Source organism: Mangifera indica, chromosome 5, assembly GCF_011075055.1.
Source record: "Mangifera indica cultivar Alphonso chromosome 5, CATAS_Mindica_2.1, whole genome shotgun sequence".
NCBI classification, from domain to species: Eukaryota; Viridiplantae; Streptophyta; class Magnoliopsida; order Sapindales; family Anacardiaceae; genus Mangifera; species Mangifera indica.
Genome location: NC_058141.1, coordinates 4,464,638 through 4,477,270, shown reverse-complemented (window position 1 = coordinate 4,477,270; position 12,633 = coordinate 4,464,638). Strand labels below are relative to the sequence as shown.

The following is a 12,633-nucleotide window of genomic DNA, read 5'->3' as shown; positions in this document are numbered from 1 at the left end:
AGGAGGATGCCTCAGGTGCAAAGGTAGGGTTGACAACTTCTAAAATTCACAAAATGGCTGAGAATAACAATGGGAATGGTAGACTAAATTTAGTGATCCCTAGGAGGAAGCCAGTGGAGGGAAAGGAGAACTATGATAATAGCATGGGGATGATAAATAATAACAAATTTGCTGCCTTAGTCACCAATGGTAATAATGAAATTAAGGCAGCTCAAGATGAAGGGGAGATTATCATGTTAGATGAAACACATGAGGAATTAGGCCCTTCAAATAGATTGGAACCAACTCTTGGTGCATCTTGCAGCACGGTGATACCAAAAGTGGTCGATCCTTCAAATTTAAAGCAGGTGGAGGGGAACCTTTCAAAAGATAAAGTTTCAGACCAGGAGCTTTGTGAATCTCCTACCATTAACCACTTTGGAGGCAAAATAAGGGTGGATGAGGTGGATTTCAAAAGGGAGAAGGGTGACACGCTAAGCAAATCGCAACGGAGGAGATTGGTGAAGCAAAGGCGAAATGCTTCCCCCATCAATTCTCTTAAATGACTAATCTAGCATGCTGGAACATTAGGGGCCTAAATGCTCCTATTAAGCAAAAGGAGGTTAGTAGATTCATTTTGCAAAATAAGATTGATATTATGGCCATTCTAGAAACAAAAGTTCAAAGCACTAATGTCAATAGAGTGTGCTCTAGCATTTGGGAAGGTTGGGAACATTGTAGTAATATGAGTGATGGTTCTATAGGTAGAATTTTGATTGGATGGAATAAAGCTACTATTAGTCTCAATGTTATTGTGGATGACGGCCAATATATACATTGTGATGTGAAGCTTGTTAAGGAGAATTCTAGCATTGGCTTGACAATAGTCTATGGCAGCAATAATCCTATGGAGAGGAAGGTTCTTTGGCGTAATCTCATAAATCAATCCCATATGATGCAAAATTCACCTTGGATCATAATGGGAGATTTCAACACTATCAAGCACCCTTTAGAAAAGGTTGGTGGGGCAACTTGGGGTAACTACTATTGTGAAGACCTTAGAAATTGCATGAGGGATGCTGAATTGGATGACCTAAGGTTCATGGGTCATCTCCTAACTTGGAGTAATTGTAGTGAAGGAGAGAGAAGGATTGCATGTAAACTTGATAGGGCTCTTATTAATGATTCTTGGAAGGATTTATTCCCGAATGCCATGGCTCATTTCCTCAACCCCTCCATTTTTGATCATTCTCCGTGTTTGGTGAGAATTGGAACCAAAGAAGATTGTAGAAAAGTGCCTTTTAAATTCTACAATATGTGGACTCACCATGAAAACTTTCTCAATATTGTTGTTGAAGTTTGGAACCAAGAAGCACAAGGCAGCCCCATGTTCAATGTGACAAGCAAACTTAAAAAGTTGAAAGTTGAGTTAAAAAATTCAATAAGGAGTATTTTGGCCACATTTCCGAAAGAGTGTTTGAAGCTAAAAGGCAACTTGAAAACGTCCAAGAGCTACTTCGTATAAGCCCCTTGGATGAGGATCTTGCTCAAGAGGAAAAGATGAGTTTAGAATCCTATAGATCTGAGGAATCTTTGGCTAGACAAAAATCAAGAGTTCATTGGCTTAAGGAAGGTGATCAAAACACAAAATTCTTCTTCAAGAGCATCAAAGGTTGAAGGAATAGAAACTCTATCTATGGGATCCAAAGGGAGAATGGAACTTATGTTTATAACATGAAAGAGGTAAAGGAGGAATTTGTGGACCACTTCAAATCTATCCTAAATGTAAAGGAGCATTCAAATGTGAACCGTGAAGAGCTCAAAAAGGCTGTCAAATTTCGGCTTGGAAGTGAGGAAAAGAAAATGCTCATTAAAGAAATATCGGCGGAGGAAATCAAAGAAACCATTTTTGCCATGGATAATAACAAGGCCCCGGGTCTGGATGGATATGGAGCATGTTTCTTCAAGGCAGCATGGAACATTGTAGATGATGATGTTATAAAGGCCATCAAGCACTTCTTCAAAACGAGCCACCTTTTAAAAGAGGTAAATTGTACTATACTTGCACTTGTTCCTAAAGTTTCAAATCCTTCCTTTTGCAAGGATTTCAGGCCTATTGCTTGCTGCAATACTTTGTACAAATGCATCACTAAAATCATGGCAAACCGCCTCAAAGTCATTCTTCTGCAATTTATTAACAAAGCTCAAGGTGCCTTTGTGGGAGGCCGTAGCATTGGTGAAAACATCCTTTTATGCCAGGAGCTTATGCATAGCTACCAAAAGGACACTCTTGAAAAGAAATGTGTCATTAAGATTGATATTATGAAAGCTTATGACACTTTAAATTGGGATTTCTTGCTTGCTGCCCTTGATTCCATTGATATGCTGCAAACTTTCATAACTTGGATTAGGACGTGCATCACTAGTCCTATGTATTCGGTGGGCCTAAATGGTGAACTTGTTGGCTTCTTCAAAAGTGCTAGAGGGTTAAGGCAAGGGGATCCTCTCTCTCCTCACCTTTTTGTCATTGCCATGGAGGTGCTCTCTTGCATGCTTAGTGAACTTAAGGAGAATGTTCAGTTTAGCCATCATTGGAAGTGTAAGAAAAATAATATCACTTACTTGTGTTTTGCGGATGACCTCATGATTTTTTGTAGGGCGGATGTGTATTCCATATCTCTTATAAAAGAGGTATTAGATTGCTTCCATTCTTAGTCTGGACTTAGAACAAATTTGACCAAGAGCAATATCTATCTTTCCGGAGTAAATTATGCTGAAGCGGAACACCTTAAATCAATCCTTGGTATTGAATTTGGCACTCTTCCTTTTAAATACCTTGGTGTTCCAATGATTTCCTCCAAACTGAAGGTTGATGATTGCAAACCCCTCATTGACAAGATTGTGGCTAGGATCTCCTCTTGGAAAAGTAAGTTACTTTCTTATGCTGGAAGACTTATTCTCATCAAGGCTATTCTCTTTAGCATCCAAGTATATTGGTCTTCAACATTTATCCTTCCTGCAAAAGTTCATAAGGTAATTGATGGCTACCTTAGAAATTTCCTTTGGAGGGGAGACATAACCTATAGCAAGAAGGCAAAAGTTGCATGGGATGATATTTGTCTTCCAAAAGAGGAAGGAGGTTTGGGCATTATGAAAAGCAAATCTTGGAACAAGGCCGCAATGATGAAGCATGTATGGAAACTCCTTCAAAAAGCTGGAACCTCTTTATGGGCCGATTGGATCAATGATAATCACCTTAGAAACAAAAGTTTTTGGGAGGTTAAACCAAATGGCAATTGTTCTTGGGTTTGGAGGAAATTGCTTTTGCTTAGGGAAAGCATTAAAGGAAAAATCCAGAAAAAAGTAGGAAATGGGCAGAATACTCACCTTTGGCATGACAATTGGCACCCTTTAGGACCCCTCATTGACAAATATGGTCCTAGGGTGGTTTATGACTCAAGGCTTCTGTTTTTTTTGGTAAGTAATAATTTTATACCAAGAGAAAAGGATTTACAATGGCTTATCTAGGACAAAGCCCCTAGATTTAGCCTAATCATGCAATCCTAGGACAAACCCCTAGGTATTGCAAATAACACAAGAACAAAAGAACAAAAGCATTACATATAAACTCCAAATATCACCATTCATCAAAACAAAAATCAGTCTACATGGACTACATGAAAATCGAAGGGGAGAAACCCCATTTGCTTGCAATGTATTCATTTCCTCTAGTCTTGCTTACCTTGTTCAAACATGTCACCCAAACTCTAACACATTCCTTTATAAGCACCATTACTCTTTCCCTCGGTAGACCTCCTCTTCTAAAGCAAATGTCATTTCTAACCTTCCAAATATAATAGATGGCAGCACCGAAGCTTAACTTGCTCACAATGTTCTTAAAGTTGTCTTTCTTCCATTTTCTAGCCAAGTCCGTGACCAAGGAGATCCAAGGCTGGGGGAGAATTAGTTGATGACAAAGGTTAAGAATTTCATACCAAATTTGAGAACTAAAGCTGCAATTGAAGAAGAGATGCTCCATACTTTCCAGCTCCGCGTTACACAAAGGACAAATATTGTGAGTGCCAATACCGATACTTAGTAATTTATCCTTTGTCATAAGTTTACCTCTTATACTCAGCCAAGTGATGAATGAATGCCTTGGGAAGTGCCTTTTGAACCACACAAGTTTGTGCCATGGTACCTTTTCTCTCCTAGTGCGAACTACCTCCCAAGCCGATTTGATGGAAAAGGTGCCATTGGTTTGAGGGGACCATATTAGAGTGTCCTCACCTCCCATTGGGCAGCAAGGAAGAGATTCCTTTATCTCCAAGAGGTGACATGAATTAGCCACCGGCCATTTCCACCTATTTCCGCCCACCACTTCTTTTACTAATGCATTTCTTGGTATGCCCGAATCATAAATGATCCGAGTACCAAATTTGTCCAGCAAAGGTCCAAAAGGGTGCCAATTGTCATGCCAAAGGAATGTGTTCTCTCCATTGCCGATGATCCTCTTGAAATTGTTCTTCATTTGTTCCCTAAGCCTTAGAATCTTTCTCCACATCCATGAACTCTCCCCATTTGGTTTTAACTCCCAAAAGCATTTACCTTTTAGCTTGTTTTCTTTGATCCAATCCACCCAAAGTGATGTACTCTTATCAGCAAGGATCTTCCACATGTGCTTGGTAACAGCTGCGGTATTCCATGATTTGCTCCTCATAATACCTAAACCACCCTCCTCTTTAGGGGTGCACACCTCATCCCATGCAACTTTTGCTTTTTTCCCATCCATTGATACACCACTCCAAAGGAACTTCCTTAAGATACCATCAATCTCCTTATGGACACTAGAGGGGAGAATGAATATGGAGGACCAATACACTTGGATGCTAAATAGGATTGCTTTTATGAGAGTGAGTCTTCCGGCATAGGATAAAGATTTGCTCCGCCAAGAGGAAATTCGCCCAACAATTTTATCAATGAGCTGCTTGCAATCACTGTTTTTGAGCTTTGAGGACTTGATTGGCACACCTAAATACTTAAACGGCAATTCTCCCACCGCCATGTTAATTGTTGCCGAGAGAGTAGTCTTTTGCTCCTTGGAAACTCCGGATAGGAAAATATTGCTTTTAGAGCAGTTCATTTGGAGTCCGGACCATTCATGGAAGAGAGAAAGAGTGTTCTTCATGAGAGAAATTGATTCAACATCCGCCCTACAAAACAACATTAGATCATCGGCAAAGCATAAGTGGGTGATATTGTTTTTCTTACATTTCCAATGATGGCTGAAAGAAGGATTGTTCTTGAGCTCCCCAAGCATTCGGGAGAGAACCTCCATAGCAATGACAAAAAGATAAGGGGAAATCGGGTCCCCTTGTCTTAGCCCATGTGAACTCTTAAAGAAGCCTATTAATTCACCATTAATCCCCAAGGAGAATGAAGGAGAGGTGATGCAGCCTTGAATCCAGCTTATAAATTTTCCGGGAATGCCTATAGCATCAAGAGTTGCCAAAATGAAATCCCACCGAACCGTATCAAAGGCTTTCTTTAAATCAATCTTCATGGCGCATTTCTTATCTTTGCTTGTTTTGTGATAGTTGTGCATGAGGTCTTGACAAAGCATTATATTTTCACCAATGTTCCTTCCACTCACAAAGGCTCCTTGGGCCTTATCAATAAAATTAGGGAGGATACCTTTGAGGCGATTGGTAAGGATTTTAGAAATGCATTTATAAATTGTGTTGCAACAAGCGATAGGCCTATAGTCCTTGCAAAAGGAAGGGTTTGCAACCTTAGGAACAAGGGCAAGAATAGTGCAATTTACCTCTTTAAGGAGGTGACCGGAGCTAAAGAAATGTTTGATAGCTTTGACTACATCACTCCCAACAATCTCCCAAGCTGCCTTGAAGAATAAAGCACCATAGCCATCCGGTCCAAGAGCTTTGTTGTTGTCCATGGCAAAGATTATGGATTTAATCTCATCCTCCTCCACATCCTTTGTCATAGTCTCCACATCTTGAGGCTTAATTTGGAAATTGACCAGCCTTTTAATATCTTCAAAATTCAGTTTACAAGAATCCAAGGAGTTGAGGATCTTCTTGAAGTAACTAACAAACTCATTCTTGACATCACCCATGTTATTCACAAAGGTTCCATCTTCAAGGCATACACCATTTATGGAGTTTCTATTACTGCAGCCTTTAATGCATTTAAAGAAATACTTGGTGTTTTGGTCCCCCTCTTTGAGCCAATGGACTTTGGCCTTTTGGCAAGCCAAAGATTCTTCTGCCATACTAAGTCTACTGTAATTTTCCAGCCAAGTCTTTTCTTCTTTGGCTAAATCTTCATCAAGTGGGTTGCTTTGGAGCCTCATTTGAATATTTTCAACCATATTTTTTGCTTCCAAAACCTGCTCGGAAATTTGCCAAAAACCACTTCTATTTAACTTCCTTAACTCTCCCTTCAAACCCTTGAGTTTGTTGACAAGATTAAACATGGGGCTGCCATTAAAATCCTCTTTCCAAGCCTCCCTTACAACATGTAGGAAGTTTTCATGATTCGCCCACATGTTGTAGAATTTGAATGGGACCTTTCTCCTCTCCACAATACTCCCACACGTCACAACACATGGGGAGTGATCTGAAATAATAGGATTGAGGAAATTAGCATAGGAATCCGGAAACACATCCCCCCAATGCTCATTGACAAGAGCTCTATCCAATTTGCAAGCTATCCTCCTTTGGCCTTCACTAGAATTACTCCAAGTGAGCTGGTTCCCCATATACCGCAAGTCATCTAAGTTAGCCTCTCTACAACAATTGTTTAAGTCTTCACAATAAGTATCTCCCCATGCAGCCCCTCCGATTTTTTCGTACGGCCCTCTAATTGCATTAAAATCCCCCATGATTAGCCAAGGCTTATTACCCAACTGATTTGAATGCTTACTAAGTTCCTTCCATAGACTTTTCCTTTCCAATGGTTGATTGAATCCATAGACTATGGATAAAGCCACATGAATATTCTCCTTCACTAACCAAGCATCACCATGAATGAATTGGGAGGCCTTCTCTTTGATGTCTATTCTGATTGCTTCTTTATTCCATCCTACCCAAATCCTTCCATTAGGGCACACCTCATTATTATTATCATATTCCCATTCCCTCCATATATTACGAGTCACACTAGTGATATTATGGGCTCCTACTTTAGTTTCTAAAACAGCCATGAAATCAATATTATTTTGCAAGATGAAATGTCTAACCTCTCTTTGTTTAATAGGGGCATTAAGGCCCCTAATATTCCAGCAAGCAACTTTTGTCATTTGGATGGGATGGGAGTGGAATTTTCTTTTCTTTGCTTTGCCGCTTTCTTCCCCAAGTTCCTACTTTTCAAATCAGCATCTTCTTTTCTAAAGTCCATCTCATCCACTCTTAGTTTCCCTCCAAAAGAAAGCATCATAGGAGAGGCAACTTGGTCCGAGTCATCCCCTCCATTTGCATTTTTAGTGCTGCTTTTGGAGCTTTCGTCATTCTCTTGAGCTTTCTCATTTGCTGCCGATGTAGTGTATTTCTTACCCTCCATTATGGCATCACTATCACCAGTGGAAATCCCATGCTTTCCTTCCTCAATCAGAATTATATTCTCCTTTCCAAGTTCTTGAGTCTCCTTTATAGTTAATGCAGAGAATCTATTATTCTTATGAGTTAGCAAAGTTTTCCCCTCCAGCTTTTGCACCTCCATCTTTCTACCTTTGGTTTTATTGTCAAAGTCTTTTGTTACTTGCTCTAGTTTGTCTTTCCCATTAAAGTTCACAGGGAGCACTCTTCTAGCCCCTTCCTTTGGAGTTTTCCGTGGGATAGAGACAACATTTTGCTTTGGTGCTAGAGAACAACTTGCTGTGGTGTGACCGAAACATTGACATCCCTTGCATTTAATAGGTTTCCATGTGTATTCCACTTGGATTATCACTGATTCTCCATTCGGCAAAGCTAAACATATTGAATCAGGACATTCCGCATCCACCTTTACCTCTATACAAATTCTTGCAAAGTCCAGCCTTGTCCCTTCTTCAGTTATGGAGTCCACATAGAGAGGATTTCCAATTGCACTTGCTATGTAGCTAAGACCTTTTGGGGTCCAAAATTCAAGAGGTATGCCATACAATCTAACCCAAATAGCAACCTTTTTGACATCATTGATTACCATTGGAAGATTTGTAGTCCATTTCCTAACAAGGAATGGCTGCCCTGCAATGGTTAGTTGTCCCTCTTCCACAGCTCTCATAACTCCATCAATGTCTTGAAACTTAAGGATAAAGACACCTTGGCCGGAGGTCATAACATCTTTGAGGCCAAACGAGGACCAATACCTCTCCAAAGCTCTTTTAACAGTCAAGAATGGTGGCCTTTTGCCAAGGAAGAAGCCCACCGCACATGAATTCCATCTAGTTGCTCCTTGCTCAGCTACTTCGGGAGGAGGTGCCACACAAATTCGCCCCAAGGTATCCTTCCCTTTAGGTTCAAAGAACTCCAGCTTCATAGAGGGTTTCCGAGGGGAGAAAAGGGAGTTCCATGAGCTTTTCTTTTCACCTTCTCCAGCTACTGCCGAGGGAGTGTTAGGGGAAGAAGTAGAAACCTTTTCAATGGCAAGGGGAACCAACCTGTTTTGGAGAAGAGAAGAAGTTGACAAATGAGGTGGTAAAGAAGGTTCCTTGTTATGCATGTCTTCAATCAAGTGGATATGCCAAGAAAGGAGAAAAAACAGCCTATGCTAGGCACAGCAGTCAAAGATACACGGAAGAGACAATGCACAGCAGACTATGCAATGCCGAAAGAGGAAAGATCAGTTTTGGAAGAAAAGAAGACAGCTGCAGACTTCCAAAAAAAGGAAAGACCAAAGAAAGAGTAAAAACTTTGAAATTTGAATTTTTTGGAGGGGTTTAGACACACCGAGGAAGAAAGGAGAGGAGGAACTAAGGTCACCGGAGCAATGCAAACTGAAAATGCGAGAAAAAATAAAAACACAACATCATAGTAATAGGGGAAGAGGGAAGAGAATGGAAGAAAACACAGCTTGCATTACTAAAAGAACTAAAGCTAGAAACAAGAGGATGTCTGAATAGAGAAAACAGGAGAGAGGAGCTGCACGGAGGGAGGAGCCAGCGACCAAGGGGGTCTCCGGCCAAGGGTTGGTGCCGGAGTGGTCACCAACCTAAGGAAAGGTTGACAATGGGGTGGAGTTGTTGAAGGAAAAGGGTAAGGATTATAGAGAGAAGGGAGAGCATTTTCATGGTGGTCACCATCCTTGGTTCTCACTCTAAAAGAATGGAAGAGATTGAGGAAGAAGCATGGAAATGGCCATTGACAAATTCTACAGCCCTTTTGGAAATAAAAAATACCATTATTCCTCCTCCCTCACATGGTGATGATATCTTATGGTGGAAACCAAGCATAAATGGTCAATTCTCTATCAAATCGGCTTGGAATAGCATAAGGGAATCCAAATCTAAAGTTCCGTGGTATAGTATTATTTGGTTCAAAAGACATTTTCCTAGGCACTCTTTCATTGCATGGATGAGTATCAAGGGTGGTATGAAAACCAAGGATAAGCTTCATAACCTCGGCATCATTCCTAACAATGTGTGTGGTCTTTGCAATTTGGCTCCGGAAAGCATGGATCATCTCTTTTTCTAATGCCCCTATTCTGCCGCCATTTGGAATTATATTGCTAATCTTTGTCGTTTGGATAATCCCCCCCAACCATGGAGCACTCTTGTTCCTTATTATGCAAATAAATGGAAGGGAGATTCTCTATGCCACATCATTTGTAAGCTTTGCTTTGGAGCCACTATATACCACATTTGGTGTGAACGCAACCATGTTCTCTTTGGTAGGAGCAAATCTCCAAAAGATAGGATCATTGCCGCCATCAAGGATTGTGTGAAGGCTAGAACTTCGTCCTTATCAAACATTCCAAGCTCATGCATAAATGACTCCATTGCATTGATATGGGACTTGCCAAGATCAATATTCCGTTAACTCTTTGAGTTCCGAATATTGTAAAGTGTTGTGTCTTTGTGTTTCTTGTATCTAGTTTATAATTGTGAGATTCCTTGTATGGTTTTGTAGTTTTGGGTTGGTTTGCTCCCTTTAGTCCTTGTGTTTGTTTTCCTTTCTAGTGAATTTATTTGTATTGTAGCTTTGGTGTCCTTAACACCATTTGTGATTTGGCATAACCTAGGGACTTGTCCTAGGTATGCTTGTGTTAGGTTTAATCTAGGGGTTTGTCCTAGATAAACCAATTGTACATCTTTTCTCTTTGGTATAAAATTATTACTTACCAAAAAAAAAGAGTATGTGATGTGGTTTTAATTCAAGTTCAACTAATAGGTGAGTTATATTAGGATGACCAAGCAAGTTCAATCCCAAACACAACTTCTAAACTACCAAACTTAATAGAAAAAGAACAATTTCCAGCCAAATAGAATTCAGGAGAGATTTCAGCCAAGGAAGAAAATGATAATAAATGAGATTAAGAACAAACAAACAACAATCTAACCAATAAACCAAGGCCTAAAGGGAAACCCACCAGCCTTGAATCACCACCAACCCCTTGGTCAAGAGTTGGATAAAGAGAAATTGCAAACAATTGCAAGAAAGACTTTCTTTAATATTCAAGCTAAGTAAAAAACGTACATAAGCCAAGGATAGTTTAAATAGGCTTCAAACTACAATTAAATGAAACCTAAATGAAGTTACATTACATTTCAAGCTCATTTCAAAGGCATTTGGCTCTAATCTTCATGTTAATCCCAAAGGAGAATGCAAGGCAAGGGAAGGCCAAATTATCATGAATTGTCTTGCCAAAAGAGGTAATTCCTAGAGCCATGTGATATGTCAACTCTTGTCTCTTTCTTTGAGCTTCTTTGACTTGCTTAGCTTCACCCAAGGCAACTAACAAACTGAATTAAGCATAAACTAGCACAAACAACAAGTAAAATGCATAATTAGACAATAAAATATCTAGAGCTAATTAAACACTCTATTGGGCTTGTTGGACTTCTAATGGATCCAAGTGATAAAAGAGTAACCAAAGGAGGGCTTAGGACCCCAAAATGAAAGAAGGGACGAAATGGGCTTGAACATAGGTAGGTTTTGTGCTTGACTCTCTTCAAGGCAAGGTTTTGGGCTCCACACTTCATGTAGGGCCGAATTTAACAAGTGATGAGGTTGGACTTGGTATTCTTCTATTGGTCTTGATTGGATTGCACTTGATGGAGTCTTGGATGGACTATGGATTGAGCATGGATCATCCATTTTCAGTTTTGGATCATCCTCCCGCACGTGAAAAGGATTTGCCCTCAAATCCTCTAATGCCATGTCTTCAAGATATGGGGATAAATCTCCCACATTGAATGTAGCCGACACAGCCCCAAATTCATCCGGTAGTGCAATTTTGTAGGCATTGTCATTCACCTTTGCAATCACCTCAAAAGGACCATCGGCTCTTGGTGCAAGCTTACTCTTCCGCTTTGATGGAAACCTCTCTTTCCTCAAATGCAGCCATACTAAGTCACCCGGTTGGAAAAGTGTTGGCCTCCTATGCTTGTTGGCTTTCTTTTTGTAGGCTTCATTTGCTTTCTCTATTTGCACCTTTATGTTTTCATGGAACTTCTTCATAACCTTCACCTTTTCTTGTGCATCCTTATGAACTTGCAAATCAATAGGTAATGATGTTAGCTCAATAGGAGTAAGAGGGTTAAGACCATATACCACTTCAAATGGAGAATGCCCGGTTGTTACGCTTGGCGCCCTATTATAAGCAAATTCAGCATGAGGGAGCTTCAAATCCCAATCTCTTAGATGTCGGTTCACCATTGTTCTTAAGAGAGTCCCCAAAGTACGGTTGGTCACTTCCGTTTGCCCATCGGTTTGAGGGTGATGGGAGGTGCTAAACATTAGTTTTGTTCCTAGCTTTCCCCAAAGTGTCTTCCAAAAGTAGCTAAGGAACTTGGTGTCCCTATCCGAAACAATGGTTCTTGGAACTCCATGAAGCCGAACCACCTCTTTGAAGAAATGATCTGCTACTTTGCTTGCATCATCGGTTTTGTTGCATGGAATGAAATGTGCCATTTTGGAGAACCTATCAACAACCACCATGATGGAGTCTCTCCCTCTTTGTGTCCTTGGCAATGCCATAATAAAGTCCAAGCTCAAGTCTTCCCATGGCTGATCCGGAATAGGAAGAGGGGTGTAAGGCCCCGGTTTGAAGCGAGACTTTACTCTTTGACATGCTCCACATCGAGAAACGATGGCTTGAACATCTCCTAACATCCGTGGCCAATAAAAGTGATCTTTGAGTACCTCCAACGTCTTGTGGATGCCAAAGTGCCCAGCCAAGCCGCCACTATAAGCTTCCCTAATTAAGAGCTCCCTAAAGTTGCCTTGTGGAATACATAGCTTACTCCCCTTGAAAAGAAAACCATCTTGTAAAACATAGTCACCATAAGTTCCTCTTGAGCATTCATTGATAATGCTGGACATTTCTTCATCTCCATCATAGTGCTCCTTCATTAATTGGAATCCAAGTACTCTAGCATCAAGGATGGAAAGTAACAAATGCCTTCTTGACAAAGCATCAGCAACCACATTAGTA

At 40.4% G+C, this 12,633-nt stretch overlaps 1 protein-coding gene across 1 annotated transcript; it reads right to left on the bottom strand.

The window, feature by feature from the left end:
* Window positions 1-7,296: 7,296 nt before the first annotated feature.
* LOC123215446 lies at window positions 7,297-8,700 on the bottom strand. Its single transcript, XM_044635535.1, has one exon. The coding sequence runs from the start codon at window positions 8,698-8,700 to the stop codon at window positions 7,297-7,299; it is 1,404 nt and encodes a 467-aa protein (XP_044491470.1).
* Between the last annotated feature and the right edge of the window lie 3,933 nt (window positions 8,701-12,633).

Coding starts and splice junctions, on each gene's coding strand:
- LOC123215446 (XM_044635535.1), bottom strand. CDS start 8,700: ATGCATAACAAGGAACCTTCTTTACCACCTCATTTGTCAACTTCTTCT.